The sequence below is a fragment of the Elaeis guineensis genome, chromosome 4 (genome assembly GCF_000442705.2).
Source record: "Elaeis guineensis isolate ETL-2024a chromosome 4, EG11, whole genome shotgun sequence".
In the NCBI taxonomy this organism is placed as follows: domain Eukaryota; kingdom Viridiplantae; phylum Streptophyta; class Magnoliopsida; order Arecales; family Arecaceae; genus Elaeis; species Elaeis guineensis.
This window is the reverse complement of record NC_025996.2, coordinates 92,104,859-92,132,571: the sequence shown is the minus strand read 5'-3', so window position 1 is coordinate 92,132,571 and position 27,713 is coordinate 92,104,859. Positions and strand designations below refer to the sequence as shown.

At 38.1% G+C, this 27,713-nt stretch overlaps 1 protein-coding gene across 7 annotated transcripts; it reads left to right on the top strand.

Annotated features, from left to right (window-relative positions):
• The first annotated feature begins 8,291 nt into the window (after window positions 1-8,291).
• LOC140857553 (probable plastid-lipid-associated protein 12, chloroplastic) lies at window positions 8,292-27,475 on the top strand. 7 transcript variants are annotated; one of them, XM_073256703.1, is made up of 10 exons: window positions 9,689-10,002; window positions 10,273-11,474; window positions 11,919-12,031; window positions 12,182-17,275; window positions 17,425-17,489; window positions 23,781-23,834; window positions 23,953-24,032; window positions 26,601-26,633; window positions 26,790-26,899; window positions 27,155-27,475. In XM_073256703.1, the coding sequence occupies exons 4-10, from the start codon at window positions 17,269-17,271 to the stop codon at window positions 27,178-27,180; spliced, it is 375 nt and encodes a 124-aa protein (XP_073112804.1). In that variant the 5' UTR covers window positions 9,689-10,002; window positions 10,273-11,474; window positions 11,919-12,031; window positions 12,182-17,268; the 3' UTR covers window positions 27,181-27,475. The 7 variants fall into 7 exon arrangements, with proteins under 7 accessions (XP_073112807.1, XP_073112804.1, XP_073112803.1 ...); XM_073256707.1 differs by adding an exon at window positions 17,572-17,707 and having other exon boundaries at window positions 9,751-10,002; window positions 11,919-17,275; XM_073256702.1 differs by having other exon boundaries at window positions 11,919-17,275.
• Window positions 27,476-27,713: the final 238 nt, after the last annotated feature.

Below are 27,713 nucleotides of genomic sequence, written 5' to 3'. Positions count from 1 at the left end.
ATGTGCCCAGTGGAGCCTCGCGACGCATCGGAGAAACATAAAAAAAAAATGTTCCAAAGAGTTTTTTGTGCGAAGCATCTCTCGGATTTTTTTTCCGATGTTTGCCATTTGTCTAAAGCATCCAGATGGGCATGGGATTTTGAATTGGGGGCATGAGATATTCTGGATAGGCGTGAGATGGCGTGTGAAAAGGGCGCGAGTCAAATCCGAGAGCACCCCATCGCTAACTATTTAAAGGGGTTGCGTCGGGGATTTGTTCATTCAGATTTTCAATTTCTTCTCTTCTTTCTTACATCCTCTCTCTATTATCCAATTAGTCTTTCCTTCTCTTGTTAGGACAAGTCCAAAATAGTAAGGATAAGTCTGATTTTAGGACAAGAGCCTAGAAAAAGATATAAGGAAGACAATAAGAGAAGAAAGGTAGGGAGAGGAAGGCTAGGAGGGGAGGAAGAAGGTCTTGAGATCCTGCTGCCCAAGAAAATTCTCAGAGTTAGAATTTTGGAGGAGGAATCATCCTAAGTAGTTGGTGTCCGGATCATAGTCCTGTGTGATCACCGTTGGAGGACGAACACTTGGGCGTCTGATGGAGGTTCTGTCGAAATTTGGATTAAGCGTTGCAGGTATTCTTTTATAGCTTGAATTTTATTATGAATAAATATTATATGATTGTTAATCATCAAAGAGGTGCTGGTTTAAGGATGTAATATTTAAGATTTCTTAATTTAAATTTTTGAAATTCATTATGCTTCCACTGTGCATGTCCAACCCGAAACCTTACAGTGGTATCAGAGCCGGCCTTGTTTGGTTCAATCATATATATACATAATATTTATGTGATGCATATTATGATTCATGCTATAAAATTAATTATGCTATGAATTATGCTTTCATATGATGATATGAATTGATGCATATCTAATCCATCACTTTATCATCCTGACATAAGGTTGTCCTAGCATAACAGGGTTATGCTGCAAGGTTGTCCTAGGATGATGAATGTTCATATGTTACACTGGCGCATATAAAATATTTTAATGCTGATATATATTAGTATGAATTAGCATTAATATTTAGAATGTACTTGAGACCAAAGTAGCCCTCATAAAAAATTATATTAAGTGGTAGTGATAAGCAACTATGGGTTAACCAATTTTTGATTAATTGATGTCTAGGAAAGTGCTACAGGTGGTTCTTTAATTGGTTTCGTTGACTGACCTAGCCAATTTATTGGTATCTAAGGAAAGCAATGGGGGACCCCCACCTACTTATCTGGCTAATTTGGTTAAGCGATCTTGATATTGAAAAATTCTAATATTGAAAACACTACTATCGGCCTTCTTTCATGCTAGGTTAATATCACATCATGAATTATGGCGAGCTTGTTGTGTTACCACAAGGCTTGTCATAAGGATTGATATAATATAATCTTGGTGCATAAAAGATGCTTACAACAATTTTGAGTGTACTATTTGTTGTGTTACCATAAGGGCAGTTATATTCGAATTTGACTGTATGAAATGAAGGATCTTACTTAACTAAAATATTATAGTTTGTTGTGTTACCACAAGGCTAATAGTATTTTAGAGGCCAAGATATAATATGAAAATTGCATGAGATGCAATTAAGAAGAGTTTCCTATCTATAAACTCATAAGGGTTTGTTGTGTTAACACAAGATCATTATGAGGAATTAAGGTCTCAATCCCACTAAGATAAATATGCAATATATCTTATTCATCGTAGTAGAGGGTTATGATGTTCGATAAAATAATGAGAGGCACAATTAAATCTAAAGACCTTATTTAATTGTGTAAGTCACATGAGTTATTTGCTTATGTAATGTTCTTTATTTATTGTAGATTAAATTCTACAAATGACATCTTCATTATCTTGCGAGAAATCTTAGATTCCAATAAGTTGACCGGTCCCAATTATGTGGATGGTTGAGAAATTTAAAAATTTACTCACTCAGAGAAACTCACTATATTCTTGATGTCCCTGAACCACAAGAGGTTAGGGATGATGCCACTGAGGAGGAGGTATCCACATACAGAACGTGGAAGAATGAAATTTAACTGTCAAATGCATCATACTGGCCTCTATGAGCAATGAATTGCAGAGGCAGTATGAGAGCATGGATACTCAATCCATACTCCTCAATTTTAAAGAGTTGTATGGAGAACAGAGTAGGACTGCTAGATATGAGATATCTAAGCAGTTATTCTACTAGAATGACTGAGGGTCATCCGTACAAGACCATGTCTGAAGGTCATTGACCTATCACTAGATTGGGTCAATTAGGTTTTGTGATGGATGGAGAATTAAGTCAGAATTTGATCCTACAATCTCTCCGAATCATTCGCTCAGTTTGTCGTGAATATCACATGAACAAACTGAATACCTCCTTGCCTGAGCTGTTGAACATGCTCAAACAGTTGAGAGCCACATAAAGAAAGAAAAGGCTTACTTCTTGTGGGTAAAATCTCTAAGAAGAAGTTAGACTTTAAGGGTTCAAAGAAAGCACTGAACCCTAAGGGTGGCAAGATGAAGAAGAAGGGAAGAAAGTCTCCGACAAGGTACCTACTTTCACTGCGGTAAGGCAGGACGCTAGAAAAAGAATTGCAAGTTATATCTTCAACTATAAAGGCTAGTGCAAGCGATGCACCAAAAGGTATGCATGAGATACATACAATTTTGTCATTAAGTTCTTCCAATTCAGACTCTTAGGTATTGGATACTCCTCGGTTCTCATATATGCAAGTCATTGCTGGGGTTGCAGAACATTAGTGTGAGGAAGGTGACTTGAACTCTACGGCTGGAGGAGAGTCCATCCAGCAGAAGCTGTGGGACATATATGTTGAAGTTACTTTTGAAAAGATCTTAGAGCTAGAAAACTGTTATTATATGCCTAAGATCATTAGAAACATTATTTCTGTACCATTGCTATTGCAACGAGATTTTAAATAATGGAAAGAGCAATAGTTGCTCAATTTTTTTTCTAATAAAATTTTTTGTCATGGCATTGTTAATAATGATCTTCTGATTTATCTAATGATAATTTTTTTATATTGATGAAAGCAAAAGGCAAAGAGAGAAGAAATAATAATACTTACTGGCATTGTCGACTTGGTCATATAAGTGAGATGAGGATTAACAAGTTATACAAAGAAGAGTTCTTTGATCCTTATGATTATGAATCATTAGAACTTGTGAATCTTGTCTTATGAAAAATAATCAAGACTCCATTTAGTGGACATGGAGAAAGGACAAGTGAGTTATTAGGACTTGTACATACTGATGTATGTGGTCTATGACAACAGAAGCCATAGAGGATACTCTTATTTTATTATTCATTGATGATTTATCTAGGTTTGGATATGTGTATCTTATGAAACACAAATCCAAGACTTTGATAAATTTAAAGAGTATCAAAGTATGGTCGAGAAACAAACTGAAAAAAATATTAAAATCTTCGATCCGATCGATGAGGAGAATACTTATCCAATGAATTTCTAGATCATCTTAAAGAAAATAAATTCTCTCAGAGTGGACCCTCCTTATATACCAAGCTAAATGGTTAGCAAAAAGGAGAATCATTTTATTAGATATGGTGCGGTCCATGATGTGCTTACAGACTTGCTATTTTTTCTGGAGATATGCCCTAGAGACTACTGTATATATCCTGAACAGAGTACTTCAAAATCTGTGCCAAGCACTCCATATGAGATATGGAGAGGAAAGAAGCCTAATCTTAAGTATCTTAAGATATGGGGCTGTCCAGCTTATGTTAAAAGAAATTTGGACATAAGCTGAGTGCTAGGACAGATAAATGCTTATTTGTAGTTATCTAAAGAGAGTATAGGATACTCTTTTACCATCCTACTGAACAAAAGGTTTTGTCAGTAAACATGCCACTTTTATGGAAAAAGAGTTTATCCTAGAAAGAGATAGTGGGAAGAAAATTGAACTTGAGAAGTTCAAGACCTACAAATAGAAGCACAAGATAATCCTCAATCAGAAATACCCATTATGAGGTACAATCAAAAATACACCTCTCCGAAGGTCGGATAGAGTGCGAAATGCACCTCTAAGGTATAGGTTCGTTATTGAGAATAATGAAGCCCACATCATTGAGAATGATGAACCTTTGACCTATACAGAAGCCGTCATGATAGGGACTCAGACAAATGGCTAGAGGCTATGAAATTCGAAATGGACTCTATGTATTCCAATCAAGTATGGATTTGATTGATGCACTAGAGGGTGACCCTATTGGATGCAAATGGTTATAAGAAAAAGATTGGAGCAGATGGCCAAGTTGAGACTTATAAAGTCAGATTGGTGGCTAAAGATTTCAGGCAAAAATAGGGTATGATTATGATGAAAATTTTCACCTATTGCCATGCTCAAATCTATACAGATTATGCTTGCAATAGCAGCATACCATGATTATGAGATTTGGCAAATGATGTGAAGACTGCCTTCCTTAATGGTTATCTTGAGGAAGAGGTTTACATGTCTCAGTCAGAAAGTTTGTTTCAAAAGGGAGAACAAATCAGGTATGCAACTTAAGAAATCTATTTATGGATTAAAGCAGCCTCAAGGAGTTGGAACATCCGCTTTGATATAACAGTCAAAGAGTTTGGCTTTATCAAAAATATGGATGACCTTGTGTATACAAGAAGACTAGTGGGAGTATCATTTCTTCTTAGTTTTATATATGGATGACATACTTCTGATTGGAATGATGTCCCAATTTACAATCGGTCAAGACATGGCTATCAAGTAATTTTTCATGAAGGATTTGGGCGAAGCAACCTTATACTAGGTATAAAGATCTATAGGGATAGATCAAAGAGGATGTTAGCTTGTCCAATCCAATACATAGATTTAGTGCTAAAAAGGTTTAGCATGGATGGGAGTAAAAGAGGTTACTTACCCATGAGTCAAGACATACATCTCTCTAAAAGGATGTCTCCTAAAACATCAGAAGAGAGAAATAGAATGAGTTCTATTCCTATGCTTCGCAGTAGGATCGATCATGTATGCTATGCTATGTACTAGGCCTGATGTTGCCTATGCCTTAGGCATAGTTAGTAGATTTCAGGCTGATCAGGAGAGGATCATTAAAAGCAGTAAAAATATCTTAAGTACTTGAGGATAAAGATATTTTTCTGATATATGAGATCTGATTAAAATAGAAGGATATTCTGACTCTATTTCCAATCAGACCTATGATAGCAAGTCCACTTCAGATATGTCTTTACTCTAAATGGTGGAGCTGTAAGTTGAAAAGTTCTAATAGCAGACTGTAGTTGACTCAACCACTGAGTAGAGTACATAGCTGCAAGTGAAGCTGCCAAGGAAGCTGTCTGGATGAAGAAGTTCATCATGAGTTGGGTGTCGTTCCTGAGATTGAGAATCCAGTATCACTTTACTGTGATAATACTGGAGCAATTGCTCAAGTAAAAAATCGAAGTCTCATCATAAATCCAAGCACATTCTAAGGCACTTCCATCTCTTCGTGAAATAGTCGAAAGATAAGATGTAGTCATTGAACGAGTAGAAACAAAGAACAACATAACAGACCCATTCACTAAGGCTCTACCATAGCAATAGTTCGATCGCCACCTCGATTGTATGGGGATAAAATATAAGGCGATTGGCTTTAGTGCAAGTGGGAGATTGAAAGGATATGTCCTACAAGCCAATCAAAATTTTATTTTGATGGATTTTCTTGTAATCTTTCAGACTCATATAATTGACACTTTATAATAAAAGGTATTTTTCATCATATGCTGCATCTTACTTTTGTAATGATTATGATGAACTCCATAAATCAGGGTAATAGTTTAGGGTTATGATGAGATCATATCTATGAGATCTAAAATTCTAAAAATTTGATTTAGAATATTCTAGTCATAGAGATTGAGTAGGGGATCAATGTTTCGGATAGATAGCACTTTTATGTATGTCGATGGAGAGGGTGGCTGATCTCATAAGCACTTGTGTGAGAAACTAATACAAAGATGTGGTGCTCATTAGAGAATGAGTTCACTGAATTGATCGACTTAAGAAATATCTTATGGAATCTACTTACCCATCAAAAGATGTTTTCTTATAGTGGGAGTTGTGCATGTAATCTTTTGACCTGAGACTACCATAGAACCTTGTATACATGAATCTATATTTTGGTTCATACTCATTCATGACTTAGTCATGAACGGGATGATCTGGATATGGTGGAATGTATATGGAGGTTGTGAGTAGGTCAACATGAAATTGATCACTCCTGATAAGAGGAGATCGCATTCTACTTGCTCTGATCGATTGATGATTCAAGAAGCTTTTGATCAAAGGGATGAAAATTAGAAAGAGTTTCTAATATTTTATTAATCGAATCATCATTAAAGATTAAGAGAAATATGAATATGATATTAGATTTGACATTATTCCATATTCAGAGTCATATTCGAGATGCAGATGATCGCAGATCGAATTGCACGATAACTTTTCACTGAAAGATATTTTTTGTATTTTTATCAAAATTTCATATTTTTCAGGTAGACATGATATGTTGCTAGACGTCAATCTTGTCTTGTGGGTTTGATCGAATTAAAGAGTTTAATTCGATCATCAATTAGAAAAGTTCTAATTGCTGAAATCAGTTAGCTCGATTGGATCTAGATAGGTTAGATTAAATTCTAATCAAATCAGATCGACTTGCATTCGGACCCACTGCTAGCTAAATGCGGAACCCAATGGGTCACACACAAAGAAAATTGATCAGGGGTCTAATTGGATTAGATCGTGTTTGCAAAATAGACATGCTAGCACATGTTGTAAATCCTAGCTCCTTGTTTCGAATCGGGTTCGAAATTGATTCCAGACTGGGCTAATTAAATCCAAATTGATTCAAACCAATTTTGGATTTGAGTTGGGTCAACCTAAGGCTGGTTGAACCAGAGATTTGGTGCTATATAACCTGGTCCCCATGCGTCAAGAATTTTTTCTTGCACGTGAGATGTGTTTTGTGCACAAAGACCAAGTGGCATCCCATGAGATGGGACGTCCCTTCCTTATCCTTATCCATTGTTTCCACGCTGAAAAAAATTCTTGAAGAATCATGAGTTAATTTTGGGCGCAGAGGAGTCCTTCTGTGGCTGAAACACTTCATGGTTTAATCGTGGAAATTGATTAAATTTTGAAACCTAGCCAAATCTATCCATGCGCCTAACCTAGAGTCCTTGATGTTAAGGACTCTTAGCTAATTGTCATGCCTCATCTAATCTCTGATTTTTTTCCACGCCATCATGGAATTAGTGCCTTCATTTTGGTCCCTTGGATGGCCAAAAGGCGCTGATGAGTGGTGGAGAAAAAATGCACCCAGTGAAGCCTCGTGATGCATCGGAGAAACATCGGAAAAAATGTTCCGAAGAGTCTTTTTGCACGAAGCATCTCTCGGATTTCTTTCCCGATGTTTGCTATGTGTCTAAAGCATCCAGATAAGCATGGGATTTTGAATTGGGGCGTGAGATATTCTGGATAGGCATGAGATGGCGCGCGGAGAGGGCACGAGTCAAATTCTAGAGCATCCCATCGCTAACTATTTAAAGAGGGCTGCGTAGGAGATTTGTTCATTCAGATTTTCAATTCCTTCTCTTCTTTCTTACATCCTCTCCCTATTGTCTAATTAGTCTCTTCCTTCTCCTGTTAGGACAAGTCCAAAAATAGTAAGAACAAGTCCGATTTTAGGATAAGAGCCTAGGAAGAGATACAAGGAAGACAAGAAGAGAAGAAAGATAGGGATAGGAAGGCTAGCAGGAGAGGAAGGTCTTGAGGTCCTGCTACCCAAGAAAATTCTCAGAGTTAGAATTTTGGAGGAGGAATCATTCTAAGGAGTTGATGTCTTAATCATAGTCCTGTGTGGATCACTGTTGGAGGATGAACACTTAGATGCCTGGTGGAGGTTCTGCCGAAATTTGGATTAAGCGTTGCAAGTATTCTTCTATAGCTTGAATTTTATTATGAATAAATGTTATATGGTTGTTAATCATCAAGGAGGTGCTGGTTTAAGGGTTTAATATTTAGGATTTCTTAATTTAAATTTTTGAAATCCATTATGCTTCCGCTGTGTATGTCCACTCCGAAACCCTACACTCTGATACCCTTGTTGCCCAACTAGACAATCAAAGAGGGGGTTGAATTGGGTTATTAAAATTTTAAACAAATATGGGCAGTGAATTCAAGTGGAACTATATGCAAGAAAGATAAATATAAAGCACACACAAACACAAGTTTTCTAGCAGTTCGGTGCACTCTAAGCACCTACGTTCACTCCCCAAGCAATTTTTTGGGAATTTCACTATATTCTAGCAGAATACAGCAAGTTTGTTTTCATTGGGATCATAAACAATCTAATTAGTTTGCCTTAAGTCAACCAATCAGAATCTTTACAAGCCTTATCCCAAGGCTTCCAATCCAATTCAAGGTTTGGATCAAACCCCCTTCTAGTTTCAGTCCTTCTGAAACTTGTTACAGAAATTTTAGAAACAGAAATTTGTACAACAATAAAAACCCTTTATTCGACTAATTTGTTATTGTTGGAGCTTGCTTGAAGAAGCTTTAATTGCTTACACTAAATGCTGTTTACTTCTTGAATGCATTTCTTAGAAAGGTCAAGAGGAATTGATTGAAAGTGGTTGAACGCTCTTGAAGAACAATGAATGCTCAAAGGCTGCCTTTCTCACTTAAACAGTGTCTTTCTTTTTGTTTCTCTATTTCTCTTATATCTCCACTTGTTTCCCTCCAAGTCCTAAGTGATTTGAAGCTAAAACTAGCCGTTTTTGACCATTTGAGATGAAAAATAGCTATTGAAATATTTTCTGGACGTTATGCCTGTCAGAAGTATTCGAGTCGGCTCGAAATGATCCTAAGCCGGCTCGGTTTGACTTTGAGTTGGCTCCGCTGTGTTTCGAGGCGGCTCGATTCCGGATTTGAAAAATCCAGTTTTCTGTCCCTCCGAGAGAGTCAGCTCGGATTGTGTTTGGGCCGGCTTGGATTTAGAAATCAGAAAAATACCTTTCTGTCTACTTAAGAGAGCTATTTCGGATCTATTCGGAGTTAGCTCGGATGCATGCCAGGCCCTTATGCTAGTGGCCAGTTTGTACCAGATTCGGCTCGGTTCAAAAATGAGTCAACTCGACTTCTTCACAAAGGCTTTTCTTGAGTGTCTTGACTCCAAAACTGATTCTTCTTGACTCAAATGTTTTCAACCTTTTTTATCAGTGCTTTCTCTCTACAAAAACATTCTTTAAGACGCTTGAAGAATATTAGTCTAATTTTATGCTCTAATGTTTTGTGATCATCAAAATCATTCCCGGGGTCAACACTTTCTATTTGCCAAAGACTTTCATCTAGCAGCCTCAACAACTCTCAATGTGACATTTGTTAGCAGCCAAATAACTGCACTTTTCTAGGCTGGACTGCTAACAGATCACTTTGGCTGACTGATTTCTACTGTGCAGCAGTTCTTTCCAAATCCCTAAACAGAACTCCAAATCTGCATCATTTATTTCATTTGCTGACTTATGTTTCAGATTTGAAATAAATAAATGAGTGACCAGCCTCTAGAAATCATAATCTTGATTTGCAGAGGTCCTTAGTGTCAAGCCTACCACTTGCTCACAAGTCGATCTGATTCACCAGCTTACGTAACACATTCAGCATGCACGTGTGGCTGATGCTTGATAATGATTGCAGCATAGTCATATAGATGAATTACCTTGCTCTGCATCCTTCAAAGATTTTTTGTAACTGATGCGGCATCAAAGAAGCTTGGTGATGTGGCGCAACTATATTTGTCTAGCTGAGCGGTTAGCTTGACATCAGGCTGACCAGGGCTCTTTCACCTCAGACAATGGCCAAAGGTGCAAGTTACAGCTGGCGTCCGCTCACCCAAACAGTTACAGCATGTTCCACTATAGCTATGGCATGATCCTAGGTGATTACTTCTGCATCCGATGTGGTTACATTAGAATCTCCGATGTTTACAACATGACCTCAGGCTATTAGAATGCAATTTTCGGGAATTCTATATCCCTTAGTTATAAATGGGCCCAAAGACCCTCCATGAAAACTAATCAATCAACCCTAGCCCAACGACACGTTGTCTTTCCGATTCATTCTTCATTTCCATACCACAAACAGTCTCCCTAACTCAAGCATTGGGGGGCCCTGTTGGAGCTTTCTAATCTTGTTTGTTTCCTTGCAGATCGATGGGAGCAGCCCACATTAGCGAACTAGATATTGGTAGCAATAGATTGGCACCATCTTCAGGAGCCGGATGAAAACCCATGTCGCCGAGTAAGAACCTCCTTGATATGTCTCTAGTCAGATCTCAAGGTTCCCTAAGAGAGGACGTTTTGAGAGAATCCCATCGCTCTCAGTCATGATTGTCGACTCTGTCATCGCAACTATCTTCTAGAGCACCAGTGACCATAGAGCAGTTCAACTGGCTTCAACAAGTCCGGGCTCTAACTAATGTAGTTATGAGCCTGGTCCTAAAGAGGAATGATCAGCTGGCGGAGCAATCCTAAGACCAATCAGACCACCTATTGGGGCCTACCCGGGAAATGGCCGATCTCACCACCGCCAATCTCCAAAGAACAATGGAGGAAGATCCTACTAGGATAACAAATTGGAAGAGCCCAAGGGGAGCTTTAGTGCTGAGTGAGACTCACTCGCCCATGGAGGCGGCGACAATCCCAAGAGGAGCAGAGGACTGATTTGACCCACCAGCTCAATGAAATGAATGAGCATTCGGCCCCATTTGTGGATGAGGTGAAGAAAAATAGGGTCAACACTTACAAGCGAGTCTCTCCTCAGCAACATGCTAGTATTTGTCCAACAAATCCTGGCAGAACTTGTTCCCCGAAGATTCAGGATGCCCTAGGTGGAGCTGTACAACTCATGCTGGAGCATGGGGCTACCAATGCTATTATGTGTCGTACCTTTGCAACCCCTTGAAGAAGGCTTCTAGACCATGGTGTTCCAGCTTTCAGCCACACTCCATCAACTCATTTGATCTGCTAAGTCAATTGTTCGACAGGCACTTTATCAGCAGCCATAGATATCAAAAGACTTTTACCACCTTGATGAATATCAAGCAAAGGGCGAGACCGTCCACGAGTTCATCAATTGCTTTAACTCTGAAGCGTTGGAGGTTTGTGACCTCAGTCAAGCCATGGTCATAACGGCCCTAATGAATGGCCTGAGGAACTTCTGATGTAGTTCCGCCCTTTCCAGGAGGCCTCCCAAGGACCTCTCAAAGCTCTTTGCATGGAATGAAAAGTACATCAATATCGAGGAAATAATGAATGCTAATGCAACACAGGGTGCAACCAACGAGTATTATAACCAAGTAGACCATGCCAACCATCGAAGAAACCAGTGAATGCATGGGAGAAGACTAAAGTAAGTAAATATTTGAGCTAGGTTTCCATCAATGAACATATCAAATTTTCTATTAGTGCGAGTACTGCAGATTCAAAGGTTTTTGGCAGGTTTTATTATAATTTTTCATTAGGGATAGTATCAAAGTTTAGCTAGGTTTCTATATAATAGTATAATTCTGGTATGTTTTCTCGTTGTTGAGTTCTACTTCGAGCATCGTTCTATATCATGTTTCATGCCCAAATTAGGGTTAAGGTATCATGTCATATAAATATGTGCATAACCTATTATAAGAGTAGCCTTTGAGATATTGATACAATTCTTTCGAGAGAATTTCTTTCATTAAGTGAAGGATTCTTCAATCCAATTTTTTTCTATTTGCATGTTGATCTTTGAAGCATAACCTCATCCGTCAAATTGCCCCTTTTTCCTTTTCTTATTGCATCAAATGCGTGAGGGAGTCAGGCGACAACTGAGCAAAGAAGATGCAGAAGGGCAGAGATGACAAGAAGGCCCTCCCAAGAAATAGCTTGTGGAGCAGAAGGAGATGCTATGGCGCCCAAGGATCCTACCTCGAGGTATGAGAACTATACTCCCTTGAATACCTCATGGGGTAAGGTCCTCATGAGTATTTAAGGAGAGAGATACATCCAGTGGCTAAAGAGGATGAGGTCAGAGCGAGCTAGGAGAGATTGGAATAAGTACTATCTTTTGCACCATGATCACAGGCATGACACAATGTCGACAACTAAAGGAAGAGATCGAGAAGCTTATCCAGAATGGCTATCTCAACCATCTTGTTAAGCATCGCTGAAGAGAAGGTAGAAGAAAAGACTAGCATTCATCCATACAGCACCCCCAACCTAGCGCTCTCCTGACAATAGACTCATGGCCAGGGTCATCAAAGTTATAATAGGCATACTCGCTAGTGGAAGAGAAAGCAACTTAGCTTGGGGATCTTATGTCTGCTAGACTAGAATGGAGGACCAGCTCACCAGGAGGGAAAGAGCATGAGAAGTAATGCTTCTCTAAGATGCTTTGGATGTTTCAATGACCATATCTAATTTTGAAGTAAAGAAAATCCTTGTGACGATGGTAGGTTGGCTGATATCTTGTACTACAACCCACTAGGTCAAATGAAGATCTCTAAAGACTGGCTCAAATTGCTCAAGGCCCCTTTGGTCGGCTTCATGGGGAACTTAGTGCAAGCGAAGGGGATTGTCATGCTGCCTAAGTGCCTATTACTACTAGTTGATCACCTTGACAAGTGATGGTGGTGGTGATGGACTTCTGGATCGTCCGGATTCCCTATGCATATATCACCATCATTGAATGGCCAACTCTTAAATCAATAAAGGTGATCACCTTAACCTACCACCTAGTGATGAAGTTTTCAATAGAGCATGGGATCGAGGAAGTCCATGGAGATCAAGTAGCTGCTCAGCAATGCTACATGACTTCCTTAAGGCAAAGAACAAAGAAGTGCTCCCTATTGAAGACCTAGATGCCTGAGATGAGCTGAGGGAGCAGAATGGGGCATCCGTGGAGGACCTGGTCTGGATGCCGCTGTGAGAAGGGGACACTACCTGGATGGTGCAACTTGGTTCCCAATGGAGCCCGAGGTATGAGTTAGATTAGTCCATTTTTCTATAGCTAACTCAGACATATTTGCATAGATAGCTACAGATATGCTTAGTATTAGTACCTCGATGATGTCCACTAGCTTAGTATGGACCACGATCATAAGTTCGTTCATCAAAAGAAGTGTAGCTTTATTCCGGAGAGACAAGAAGCCATCAATATAGAAGTCGACAAACTTCTTTGGGCTGGATTTATCCCTAAGCTTCACCATCTAGATTGACTAGCCAACATGGTCATGGTGAAGAAGGTGAATGGAAGGTGGCCGATTTGCATTGCATTCACCGACCTCAACAAGGCGTACCTCAAATATAGTTTTTCCCTATAAATAAATCAGCTCATGGATGCCACCTCAAGACATGAGCTTCTTAGCTTCATGTATGCCTTCTCTTAATTTAATCAGATCAAGATGCATTTGGAGGATAAGGAGATGCCTTTTATCATAGAAACATGATTGTACTATTCTAAGCAAGATTTTACGTCCCATTGGGATAGGGGGCATCCAGCCATCCCATCTTGTTCCTTTGAGAAAATGCGATTAGGATGGATTCAAGACTCCGAAATCCATCCATGTGGGGAGAAGAAAGAGGAACAAAGGGAAGGAAGGGAAGATAAAGAAAAAGAAAAGTTGAAAAAGAAAGCTAAAAAAAGAAGGAAAATAAAAAAAAAGAAAAGAAGAGAGAAGAAAAAGAAAGAAACAGAAAGCTAAGCCAGGAAGGTAGAAAGAAAAGAAGGAAGGAAAGAAAAAGAAAAAAGAGAAAAAAAAAGAAGGAAAAAAAATATAGGATATCTACTAGGATGCATGACCGAGACGGGATGGGACAATGAAGCATTCGATTCCATGGAGAGTTTAGGACACCTCTGTCCCACAGAATTTAAAATCTTGGTTTCAAGGTCATGTCCTTTGGCTTGAAGAATGCTGGAGCTATTTATTAGCAGTTGATAAATAATATCTTCAAGAATTAGATCGGCTGTAACATGAAGACATAGGGGGATGACATGTTGGTGAAGAGTCTGACAGCCAAGCAACACATCACCAACCTAAAGGAGGCCTTCAGAGTTCTATGCTATTACAGGATGAAGCTTAATCCCGAGAAGCATGCCTTCAAAGTATCCTCAATAAAATTTTTGGCAAGATTCACCATCTCGGTACCAGATCCCATATCGATACCATCCTATTAAAGTATCGGTATACTCAGTATAATAGCCAATTTGGCAACCAAGTATCAGTACACCCTTTGTACAGTGTATTGATTCGGTGCTAGCACAATATGATACGATTGGTATGCACCGGTATCAATAGATACGGTAGAACTTTTCATCATAACAAAGCAGGGCAACAAAGCAAATCCTAAGAAAATTGAAGCCCTTCAAGAGATGACCTAACCGAGACAATGAAGAAGGTTCAACACCTTACAAGATGGGTCACTGCTCTAAGCAAATTCCTTGAGGTCAGCAATAAGTGTTTCTTCAAGTCTTCAAAGAGCATCAAGAATTTTGAGTAGACTGAGGAATATCAGCAATTGATGAGCTTAAGAAGGCCTTTGGATCACGTCCACTCCTTTCTCACCCATAAATCGGAGAATTACTTTAGATTTACTTGGTCATCTTCCCAGCGGCCATCAGCTTGGTTCTAGTCTGAGAAGAAGAGAAGAATTAGAGGCTGGTATACTATGTTAGCTAAATGCTCCATGATGCTAAGACAAGGTACCAAAGAGCAAAGAAACTAGCTTATGCTCTGGTCATTTCAGCTCAAAAACCAGGGTCATATTTCTGGGGACACACCATTGTGGAATGATCGACCAGCCACTGCAGCAAATCCTACAAAAATCTAAGATATTGGGAAGGATGGTCAAGTGATCTTTAGAGCTTGGGGAATTCGACACCCAGTGTGAATCCTGACCTGCCATCAAGTCTTAAGTCTGTGCACACTTTTTGATTGAGTGCACCTTCCCAAAAAAAGAGAATGTAGAACAAGTCCCTACCTTGACCAGTAAGGCGGTAACATCTGGACTAGGATGCTATATATCGATGGTTCCTCCAACATTGTTGGTAGTGGAGCTGTGATGATACAGATGAGCTTGGAAGGAGAATCATTTGAGTATGCACTTCGGTTTGGATTCCCAGCCTCCCACAATGAAGTGAAGTATGAAGCCTTGGTGATCAGACTGAAGCTTCCTAAGCAGCCTAGGTAGATTATCTTAGAATATACTGCGAGTCTGCGACTCCTAACTCATAGTGAACCAAGTTTGAGGGGATTATGAAACCAAAGAAAAAATGATGGTCCACTATTTAGCCAAAGTGTAGTAGCTTATCTTTGACCTGAAGGACTTCAAGATCCATCAGATATCATGGTTTGACAATAGCAAGGTAGATTCATTATCAAAGTTAGCCAACTTGGTATCCACTGACGTCGGATGAATGATACACTGAAGTCTTGCAGAGTAGAAGCACTGAAGTAGGAGAAAAATCCATGATGCAGGTAGATGATGTGTTGAGCCTGGATGCGTACCTTGATCAACTATCTTCAAGACGGAAGCTTTCACAAGGATCAAAAGGAAGTCAGAAGGATCAAACTTCAAGCTGTCAGGTACACCCTCCTTAGTGGGAACCTCTACAAGAGATCCTTTGCCATATTTGAGGTGCCTCGGGTCCAATGAAGCAGACTGTTCTGTAAGAGATATATGAAGGCATCTGCAACAATCACCTACAGGACAGAGCAGTGGCTTATAGGGTGCAAAGGCAGGGCTATCATTGGCCCATCTTGAAGAGCAGTGGCTTATAAGGTGCAAAGGCAGGGCTATCACTGGCCCATCTTGAAGAAATAGTGTTGCTGAATTCGCCCAAAGGTGTGACGAGTGTCAGATTTCAAGTATCCCATGTCGGCCTGCCACCAAGCTGACACCTATTAGTTGCCTATGGCCCTTTGCTCAACAAGGTATTGACATCTTGGGTCCTTCCTCTAACCATTAGATAAAGAAAATTTTTGTCGTGGCAATTGACTACTTCATCAAGTGGGTTGAAACAAAACCCTTAGCTTAGATCATAGAGAAGAATGTGAGAAACTTCATCAAGTTGTCCATTTGCAATTTTAGCATTCCACGGGTGTTAGTGACCAATAATGGAAAGCAGTTTGACAACACCCACTTAGAGACTATTACAAGGAGCTTGGCAACAAGAACACATTCACCTCGATTGTCTACTTGGAAACCAATGGCTAGGCTGAGGTGATGAATAGAATAATCTTGCAGAGCTTGAAGACTTGACAAAGCTAAGGGGCTTTGGGTGGATGATGTCCCAAGCATCCTATAAGTGTACTGCACCACCAGTCGAACTCCGATGAGAGAAATGCCTTTTAACCTCACCTTTGGCATAGAAACCATAGTGCCAATAGAGATTGGGATGCTAACTCATAGGGAGCACTACGAAGAGTAGCGAAATCAAGAAAAAGTAAGAGTGGAATTGGACCTCATCAGAGAAGTCCAAGAAAAGCTCGCATTTGCATGGCCATGTACCAGTAGAGGGTGTCCAGATACTTTAACTTTAGGGTGACAAAGCGACTCTTCCTACCTAGGGATCTTGTACTGAACTATAGGGGAAGGACCAAAAAAGCTCATCTTGAACTGGGAAAGACCCCGTAGTCTATAGAGTTGTCGAGGAAGTGCATCCTAAAACATACCAGTGGAACAATATCAACAGATCGCTACTTCGAACATGGAACTTTGAAAACCTAAGAATTTACTATCATTGAGGGGGCCGGTGATGTGGCATCAAATAAGCATGGTGACATGGTGCAACCATATTTGTCCATCTCACAACCGACATCGCAACCTCAACACCTCATCGACATGATCCGAGCAAGTCAACTCTCGCCGACTAGATGGTGAAACCAAGCATATCGGAAGCAATCAAGCCGACTAGGGCCCTCTCACCAGCTCAGACAGACAATGCTTAGCTCAACACCAAGCTAACTAGGGCCCTCTCACCTAGGAGAATGGCTAAAGGCATGGGTTACAGCTGGCACCCAGATGATTAGAACACGTTCTACAATAGTTATGGCACAATCCTAGGCCATTATGGCATGATCCCAGGCAGTTACAGCTGGATCCCCTGTTGTGATGGCAGACTCTCTACCTGAGGCTGTTAGAATGCAATCTTCAGGGATTCTGTATCCCTCATGAAAGGTAACCAATCAATCCCTAGCCGAACGACACTCTGTCTGTCTAATTCCTCCTTTGTTCACATGCCAAAAACCCTCCTTGACTTGATCATCGAAGGGCCTGGCCGAAGCAAAACTCCAGCGAGTTCTCTGACTTTGTTTGTTGCCTCACAGATCAAAGGGAGCAGCCCACATCAGCAATCCGGAGATTGGCAGCAGCAATAACATTTGATAATTTTGTGGGTAGACCTTGTGCTTTATTTTTTGAAAAGCTATTATTCCTTTACACCCAAAAATTTTATTATTTGAATATGATTTCAGCATTGCATTTGGATCCACCCCAAAAGAGACTACTCAGTTGGTATTGTTTGGGTTCTTTCCCATATATCAGTATTCCAGATCTACCCTACAAGCAACCAATGGAGAACTAAACATACAGTTGCCTGGGTCCTCACAAGTGGTTTTCTGTCCTCAGCCTAGCATTTTCTTAATTCTAATTTTCAAATTGTTGTTCATTGTTGCATAATAGTTTGAATTGTTTGCATCCATAGCATTTAAGGTTTGCATAAGATCGAGGTAGGGTTTGTCATATTTGCACGACATCATTTATTAGGTTCCCTAGGGTTGTCCTATGCCAGGATGCCACTTAGCCACGTTAGATAGGCAAGTTCCCCCTTTCGTCTTTTATTTTATTTTTTTCCCTTTTCTGCAGGTTCTCTTCTCTCCTCTTTACTTACCTCCTCTTCCCATGTTCCAGCTCCACTAATGGGTGGGGCTTGCTAGAGTTGGTACGCTGTCTGCATGAGACACTACCACCAAAGGGCCTTGATTTCCCTTCCCATTTCTTTCTTGTTTGTTTTTCCACTCCCCTATTCCTTGCTGGTTCCTCTTCTTCTATTCCTTTGTTTACCATTCCTTCTTCCATTGCATGATCTAACTGCCCTGACCACTGGCTGAAAGAAAAGGGGGGAGTGAGCAAGCACGAGAGAGAGAGAGAGAGAGAGAAGGGGTTTTAGAGCATGCTATTAATCATTATATCATTATTAAAAAGTATGTACTTAATACTCATAACTGGGAGTTTAACAACTATTACAGTAATAGAGACTAGACTGAATGCCTTAAAACTTATGACTACAATGGTCCTCTTAATGATTATTAAATATCATTTACTAATCCTTGTAATTAGAAGAGTTTAACAAAATAATAGAAATAATATGTGAGAAAATACTTAAAAACCTAATAACTACAATGGTTCTTTATTCTTCATCTTTTAGCATTGCTCCATGTTAGTTTTTCTAGCATTATTCTATTTTAGGTAGTTATTAATTTTTATGTAGCATGCTTCCTACAACCATAAACACTTTGGTTACGCTTTTAGCATTGCTTTCCATTTTAAGTTGTAATGTTGCAAGAAAAAGGAAAACACTAATAAGTTGTACAAAGCTACTAAAGCTTGATAGAGATACAAATAACAAACGGTCATATTAATTACTAATCATTCATTTAGCCTAAAATTCGATGCATAGTCACATGCTTATTGTTAATGTCTAGGCTGATTATTGAGTGATTGATTCAACCATTCAAACATTCATTAATACATTCTTAAAAAATCATTGTTATTTACTCGTATTTCAGTGAATGTAATCATTGAATTTCCTATAATGTTTATCGAGAACTTTTTTGCTTTGTTGCATATTATGTTGTTCTCTTGCTCTCGCAAGCCTACAAAGCCACAAGATTTGGGTTGGGATCATGACTTTCCTATGAATGGGAAGGCTAGAAAGTGGATTAATGTTGGGATTTGGATGCGCAGTGGAAGATCAGATTTTAAAATTTTTATATGCATTCAATAATTGAAAACACATGATCCGAATCCAAAACTAAGATCACCTTGATGATAACAATTAAACACAAACCAAACAACAATCAAACAAGAGAGAAGAATATGAATACCTTTAAGAAGATCTTAGTTTGTTTGTTGCTTGTTTGACTTCTACTAGGCACCCAAGCGAATGCCCTCCAATGCTACTAGCCCACACAGAATTGATCAAGGACTCCTCCCTCAACCATCATTGCTGAATTCCTTCTCAAGGAGTTCGGCCTAGCTCTTAGGGCCTGAGCTCTCTTGGGGTGTCCAAACTCTTTGGCATGCGAGAGATTTGAGGGATTAGTTAGTTAGAGTTTTAACATGTGCTAGCATGCTTATTTATAGCCCTCTAGGATTTCTCATAAATCCATAACCTTAGTAATTTATTCAGTTAGGTCCATCAAGATCCAAATTGAATAACTTACCAATCTTAGGGCCTTGATAACAATTTCATAACTACGTGACCTATTGGATTCTACATCTAGCTAGCCGTAGGCCCAAGCCCATTCCACCTAACTTAATTAGAACTCTTCTAATCAATTAGGCCCAAAACATGTTAAAGTATAAGTACATCAATTAATTCTTCTAATTAATTACCGAATTAAACTCTTTAATTCATAAGAGCCTATAAGTCAAAATTAACGTCTAGTAACGTATCATACTACCCTAAAGATGTGAATTTTGGTAGAATAACCAAAACACCATTCCGTGAAAAGTTATCGTGTAATTCAATCTTTCGATTACACATCTCAGATAAGCCATGGATATGAAATCATGTCAAGTCTGAATATTTATCCATATGTATCTCGATCTAATGATGATAACTCAGTTGTTGAAATATTAGAAATTCTTTCTATTTTTCATCCTACTTTGGCCAAAGACTTCCTGAGTCATCATCTTATGAGAGTACATAGGATATTTTCTCCTTTTATAAGGAGTGATCGATTCTTTATTGACCACTCACAACCTTCATACATATTTCACCATGCCCAAAACATCCCACAGGTCTCAAAGAGTTATGCTAGGATATGGACCAAGACATAGATCTATATACATAACGTACCATGGTGATCTCAGATCTAAAGATCATTTGCACCACTCCTGCCAAAGAATCAACTATTGACATGTTAGTAAGGCTTCATTAGATACTCTCTATGGATCAATTCAGTGAACTCATTCTCCAACAAGCATCCACATCCTTATATTAGTATCACCACACAAGTGATTGTGTGATCAATCATCCTCTCTTTTGAGCATACATAGGATGTGTCAGTCTTACCAGTATCATTGATCTCCGACTCAGTGATTTTCTGACTAGGAATATTTCAGATTGGGGTTATCAAGATTTTGGATCTTACTAGCATGATCTCATTATGGCTCTAAGACGATTGTCCTAATCTATGAGGTTCATCATAATCTTAATTAACTCATAAATAAAATAATAAGATACAATATATGATGAAAACACACCTCATATTATTAATAAGTCATCAATACCATGTACATAAGTTGGAAGATAAAACAACAAAGTCCCATCACATCATCCATATGATTGGCTTGGAGGGCACTATTCTTTCAATTAAGTGTACCTATTACCATAATTACAATGGAGATAAATGGATTCAAAAAGCAACATTTAAAGATCTAATTGTAGTGCTCATATGTCATATTGGTTGGGGACCATGACTGCACAATATCGGGAACATGTACTGACTCATAATATGTGAAGGCATCCCAATATCATATGAGGAGTCCTTTGTTTTAATTTTGTCTTTTCATTTGTTGGATGCTTTGCAATGTTTTTCTGTTTTTCTTAATACTTTTTAAGGTAAGGTTTTCAGTAAGGTTTTCCCTTTTTGATTTTTTGTATTTTTAGTGGCAAAAGAAGAAAAGATAGGAGAGTAGAATGCCTAATATTATGTAGGATTTCAGTTTGGAAGAGATTGTATCTGAGCTCTCCCAGCTTTCTTCCTCTATAGCATTCTTCTCTCTTCACATTTGAAAGTGATAGGAAAAAGGAAAGAAGAGGCAAATATTGAGCAGAATCAAATGGTCCGGTCCCTTTCCCCTGTTTAGTACTGGCACAAAGCGATACCAAGAAGGTCGACTAGTTCTTAAGCTATCTTGAACCTATCTTAAGTTCTAGTCAGTCTGATAAGTCCTATCGGAGGGACCCAATATGGACCAATATTGATTGGATCCTCAGTCCATGTTCAGACTTGGCCAGTATAAATAGGTGATGCTGCTCCTTGCATGCAACTGTAACAAAATGTGAGTGAGGAAATGAATGCTCTTTTGAAAGAAAAAGGAGGAGAAATGGGAACAAATTTAATATTGAAAGGAAGAGGTCAATATACTTAGTGTTGAAGATGATTCAAATGATAAAATGGGGGCGGATTCTTCTTCAAGAAATATTTCATAAAACCTCTTAAAACAGGACTAGTGAATAAATTTGGTCATCCATGAGTTGAGGATGGGAAGGTGGGCCAAAGCTACCAAACAAGCATGGATGATCACCACCGGGGAAAAAACAAGAGTGAGGAAACAATTCAGCGCATTGCAAACTAGTCTCATGAAGTGGGTATTCCTTTCAACAATGTTTAGAGTTCTAGTAGCAATCAGATAGTTTTCTCCAAAGTTGAAAATCCTACCCCTTATGAACTCAAGTGAGAAATATTTAACAGAAGTCAAGAAGATAGAGGAATTGTTGCAAGCACATAGAAATGCATAGGCTCTCAAATTCAAATGGTTGCTCAATTATGAATCCAGATGCATGGACTGATAGGAAGAGGCTGGACTTTGATGAATCTTGTGGGGAGCTGTGAGCTTGGGACTTCATTTAAGTTTTATTGACTCTAAAGACAGGTACATGATACAAGTTAGTGGATGATTGTATTGAAGAGATTGAAGAGAAGAATGCGGCATGAATATTTCTGAAAATGCATTTAAGATTTACAAACACAGAGGCAACAGCTTTTCTAAATATAAGGCCAATGGTTGAAAGATTTCTGCCTACAGTTTAGATTTCTTGTTGGGGAATACTTGGAAGGTCTGATGGGTGAACTGAAGAACATAGTTGATAAGGTAAGGGCTTTCTGTGGGTATAACTTAATAATTAGCAATACAAGAAATTTCACCAAAAAGTGGAATTTAGTACAGCTAAGACCTTGTACTTGTCCGTGCATAACTTCCAGACTGATTAGGTTTCAATGGAGTGTGATACCACCATGTTTGGATCTCACTACATGCAAGTCCAAGATTAGTCTACAATCATAGGCATAAAACAACATTTATTATGTAGTTCAGACCAAGGAATAAGGTTCTCGATCTCAGCACCAAAGTGCATGCTGGTAGGAGGCTGGTATAGTACAGTACTGGTACCATACCACACTGACCCATACTAGTACACCAAAAAAAAAGATATTTTTATTTTTTTATTTTTCAAGATTTCTGATCTTCCTTTATCATGAAATCATGCCAAGATACAAAATTTGGGATGATTTTTCCATACTTTTTGAATTTCTGCCCATTTATGAGATGTAATGTAATGTAATTGAGATCACCTGCTCATCCTTTCACTCTCTCCCTATCTCTCTCCTCCTATCTTACCATGAAAATGAGAGAGAAAAGGGTGTCATGCCCTCTCTTTCAGTAATTGTGGCCCCAAACAATACATGGCCCTTGCCAGGCTGAACCGCTCCAAACTGAGCTATACGGGGTTGTTCTGTCTGTGCTACATATCATGTTAAGTAATATATAACATATGATATATCCCGACATGGGATGTGTCATTGTGCATACACATAACTGTCCTATACCAACAATATATGGCTCCTGGGTTTTAAACCTATTTAAAGAACTTAGATTCAAACTTAAAAATGTTTGTTAGAGTTGGATCTAGATCTGTCAATAGACTGGATACAATTCCATCTAAACTCTGAATTATGAAGTATCTTCTAAACTGATAACTCTCTAAGTGTTTGAGACTGCTGAAATATGCAGTCTAAGTAAGATTTGGTTAGAATTTTCGTATTAAAAGCATTATTTACTATCAAGGAAGTTCTATTTGCAATTTTAGAGTCCTCTTATGGTCCTACAAATATCTAACAGGATGAGAAACTGGGATTAGAAAAGATATACTTGGGGTTAGTACCTTGAGTTTCCTCTCTTGAAGTAATTTCTTTTATATCTGAAGTTGTTATTTTAAAACTTAATATTTAAACAATTTTCTAGTAAAACCAAGTAGTTTTTATAGCTACATGTTCAAAATGGATATGAAACTCCAAATAAAAGCCATTCTGAGCATTACTAGAGCCAGATTGTTCGGTTTAGCTTGATCTAGGCTTAGTTTGGTTGTACCACTTGAGCCAGGGTCTTGGTCAGTTCAGATGCACCTCAACTAGATACTTCCTTCATACTGTACTTGGTTAATGGAATCTAATAGCGAGTAACTCCATTGCTTGGATGAGGGACTTTCATAGCCTGAGCAAAACCAAAACTGATGTGTATGTGTTCTTCTGATTTTCATTTGTTATGGCATTATACTTCTGTCAAGGACCTAAATTTTCATTCTATTTTCTGAAAACCATGATATATATATATATATATATTTATCATGGTTTAAACTTCTAATATATTCTGCTTTGACTATTCTGTCTTGCAGATGAAAAATGAAAGCTGGTCATCCATTGCTGCTAATGGTCTTAAAGGTTTGCAGGTTAGCACTAAGAATGAAGTTTATTCTGAAAACTAATCATGTTTTGATGGCTAATGCTATGTCCAATTTCTTGACAATGTGTGTTCTTTTAGTTTCTCATTTTATTTGATTCTTTTAGATTGTAACAGCAGATGGACGACTGGAGAATCTGGTTGACCCATTTCCGGGTTTCAAAATCAGTGCTAATGGCAATCTTACGTGAGTTCACTGAGACTCTTGTTTTGGTGGTTTCTGTTTGTTCATTGCATGTTTGTTGAACCAATATGTATATCCTTCATCAAGTTTCTATATCTTGCCATCTATAATGACAAATGTGTATATATGCGACTCTGGTCCTGTGTGTTCTTAAGAGCACATTTGAAAACAGTACAAAGAGATAATGAATTCTAAAAATAAAAAAAAATAAAATAACAAATATTTCATGTAAATATGTGGCTATCAGGAAACAAAGTGCACATGCTTCCTAAAAATAATCTAGGTGCAAGTAGAGTAGGTTTTGGTTAAGCAATACCGAAGCAAAATTTATTTGGATTGCAGCTGGACCATAGACCCAGTGCAAGTTGAACAACAGAATTATATGCCTGAAGTCTAGGAGATGACTAAATGGACCCATAAACTAGGTGTTGTACTTATAGATTACACTCATTCATTTTTATGTATCATGTTTATGTATTTTTCATTATCTGTGGTTGAACTGTGAGGGAAGGGAAAACTAAAAGTGAAAGATAAGAGAGAACACTCAAATAGAGGAGAAGAAAAAAAACAGAAGAAATGATGAAACTTTTTGGTGGTTCTTGTGGCTCCACATGATTATCTATGAAAGTTATTGTAAATTAACTGTTTTGTCCTCCTAGATTATTTAGCTCTAATATATAGATGAATCAACTTAACTGTCATAATAAAGTATTCATTTTTAAAAAGCTCATTCCACACTCTTGCATGCTGGCCAATGAATATTGAGCATTTAACCCGGCAAGGAATAAAGATGTGCTTTTCTAATATCCTTGGTAATGTATTCAATTTGATCATGTAATTATAATGTCCTCCACAGTAGTTTATCTTGCTTGAAATGGTATTAAAACCTCAACTTGTATGGTGGGTTCAGAATATATTAGATTAATGGTTATGGGTTATGTGAATGATAGCAGCCTGATAATCGATACTGATTTATTCACATTATAAATTTCCTTTCCTTTTCTAGGAATTTGTAGTAGTGTAGCTCTTGACATTGAAATGACATACCATCTGATATTATGTAGGCACAAAATCACACTGCCTTGGACAATATTATTTATAGACTATCTTTTCTAGCTGTTTGATGATGCCTTTGTCTATATAATACAACCCAGGCAAATGAAATTTTGTTTCTTCTTCTTCTATGATGTGATGGCCATGTACTCTTTCTTTTTTTTTTTTATTATGGAGTCAATTTCTTTATGTCCATTCATATTCTTTTCTCTGGAGAAATAGGATACACGGTGGAATGGGCCAAGATGGAAACTCTGGTGTTTTAATTTCTTTGTCTTCAATTTGGATCTAGACACTTTACAGAAGTTAAGAGCTTAATGAAATCCTTTCAAATGAAAAAAGAAGGAAATCTATGTAATTGGAAACTCAACATCGAAGTCATAAAATTTGTCACTTCATCACCTGCAGAACAGGGTTGGCGCATTGTTTATTAGATGCACATGTACATACTCAGAAATTATTGTTTTGTTTTATATAACACGGTAGACAAAGTTAACTTTGCCTTAGGATAAGGTGATATTAGTTTCTTATGGGATTCGTTAAAAGAGAACTCCAAAATTTTTTAGTATGTCAAATGCTCAATTCAAAACATTTTCTATCTGACAAAACTGTTTTCCAATTGGAACCATCGAAATAAAAATGAAGTTCATACTAAGCCTCAGAAGGAAAAATATGGCCTCTTCGGGAGAAGAAAATGTAACCATGTCTATTTCAGTTCATTGTTTCCTAGAATTAAGTTTGGCATCCACTTTTTTTAACAATGTATTTTGGCATATATCTTAATGAAAATTTGATCGGCTTTGATTTTCTGCTTTTTATTATTTATATTTGTTTTGTATATTGTGAAGGTTTAATATAATCATGAAGTTTTATAATTTAATACTGAATTTACTTAGAGATTGTTTATCCTTTTCACATGGACTCTTTGACAATTAAAACTTTTCATTGAAATGGCTATATGTTGGTTATTTGAACCATAAGAGTGTCCAATGTTGTTTTAGTTTCTCAACATGTTTATCCATAACAATTGGTTCCACGTTGAATAAACACATCAATTTCCACGATGAGTACTTCAACTACTGCTTGTACCAGACCCTAGGATAAAAATGCTCTTTGTTTGGAGCTACAAGGCAGGTGAAACAAAGGTGCTTATTTTTTGTCTAAGTTGACAATTTTGCCCAAGTGTCACTTCATCTTAGATTGGTGAGGCTTTACAGTGGTTTGTGCAAGCATGTCATGGTTGCATTTCTAATATACCAAGCACCTTAATTTCACCAATTGTTACACAGCTGTGTTGTGTTCCAAATGTCCTCAGGAGATGCTTTCTTTCATCTGATTTAGTAGTTTAATTGCATTCCTTATTCTGAATGTTAGCTCGATACTGACAGATAGAAGTAAATACTATGTTGCATTTGCAGTCTCTTTCCAGCACCCTCCTTTGTTACTAGTCTCTAGTTTTTAGTTTTCTTGTATGTAACGAAAAGCCTGATTGTGTTTTCGTGATTGGTGAAATTTCAGGAAAAACCTGTTTGCATGTTCTAACCAACCATAGTAAGATCATTTATTTTTCCAATGATGCATCCATCTCTCCCCAGTTGCTTATCTCACTTTCCATGTTGTAACATCTTTCACTTTCTTTTTTTTCTTCTTTCTTTTCTTGCTTTGGGAGTGACAATTTCTGCAATTCTAATGATGCTGCACGTACAGCAGAATATCCAACAGCAGCATGTACATTGTGATGATGAATGACGGGGCTCTTTCAGTTGGTACCTTAAAATTCCCTTGGATATTAAAAGCGAGTTTCACATGGAATCACTGTAAGTTGTCAATGCTAATGATTTACTCACATATTGCCTTCATCTGGTATTAATATTCTCTTAATATATGAATTGATTGGAGGATCACTCTTTGCATATCCACTATCTTCGCTAACGCATGGTTTTAAATTTCTGGAGACTATGATTTCTGACTGCAAGTTCAGACAGCCGTCTCCATCTTTCATCCCAATTTTGTTTCATATTAGACTTTTTTATTGGTGCTACAAGTTTTTTAATTATATTCTTTTGTCACAGTTATGTCGACAGCAAGGTCAGAATAACCCGAAGTAATAAGGGCATACTACTTGTCCATTTGCGCCTCGATAGAAGTAGGAGAATATAAGTATGAAAAGAGAAGAAAGAGTGAGCATATTACCACCCAAGCTGTTTCTCATTTTCTAGAAGAGTATGCCAGTCAGTTTGCCGGTTCAACTTCCCTGGTTGTCATGAATATTACTATCCAGTACTTGCTCTGATCTAATCAGGATATAAACTTTCTCTGACAGGACCTTGCTTTCAACTGCTTGTATTTAAGTGGTGAGAAATTTTAAAAAAGATCACAAGAATTTACTTTTACCATGCTGTCTTGCAAAACTTACCAAAATCTCGGCTTGAGCTTCATTGACTGTCAGTCCTTTCAAAAAATTTTTCTTACAGAATACCAAGCCTAATGCGTTGCTTAGCTTACATAAAGGAAAGCCACGTCACCAATCTAATGATTTGGGCATCAACACTTGCTTGTGCTGCATTCTGGGATTGATGCTAGACCTGATCTAATGGCATCCAGCTCTACCCATTAAAGTTCTTACTAATT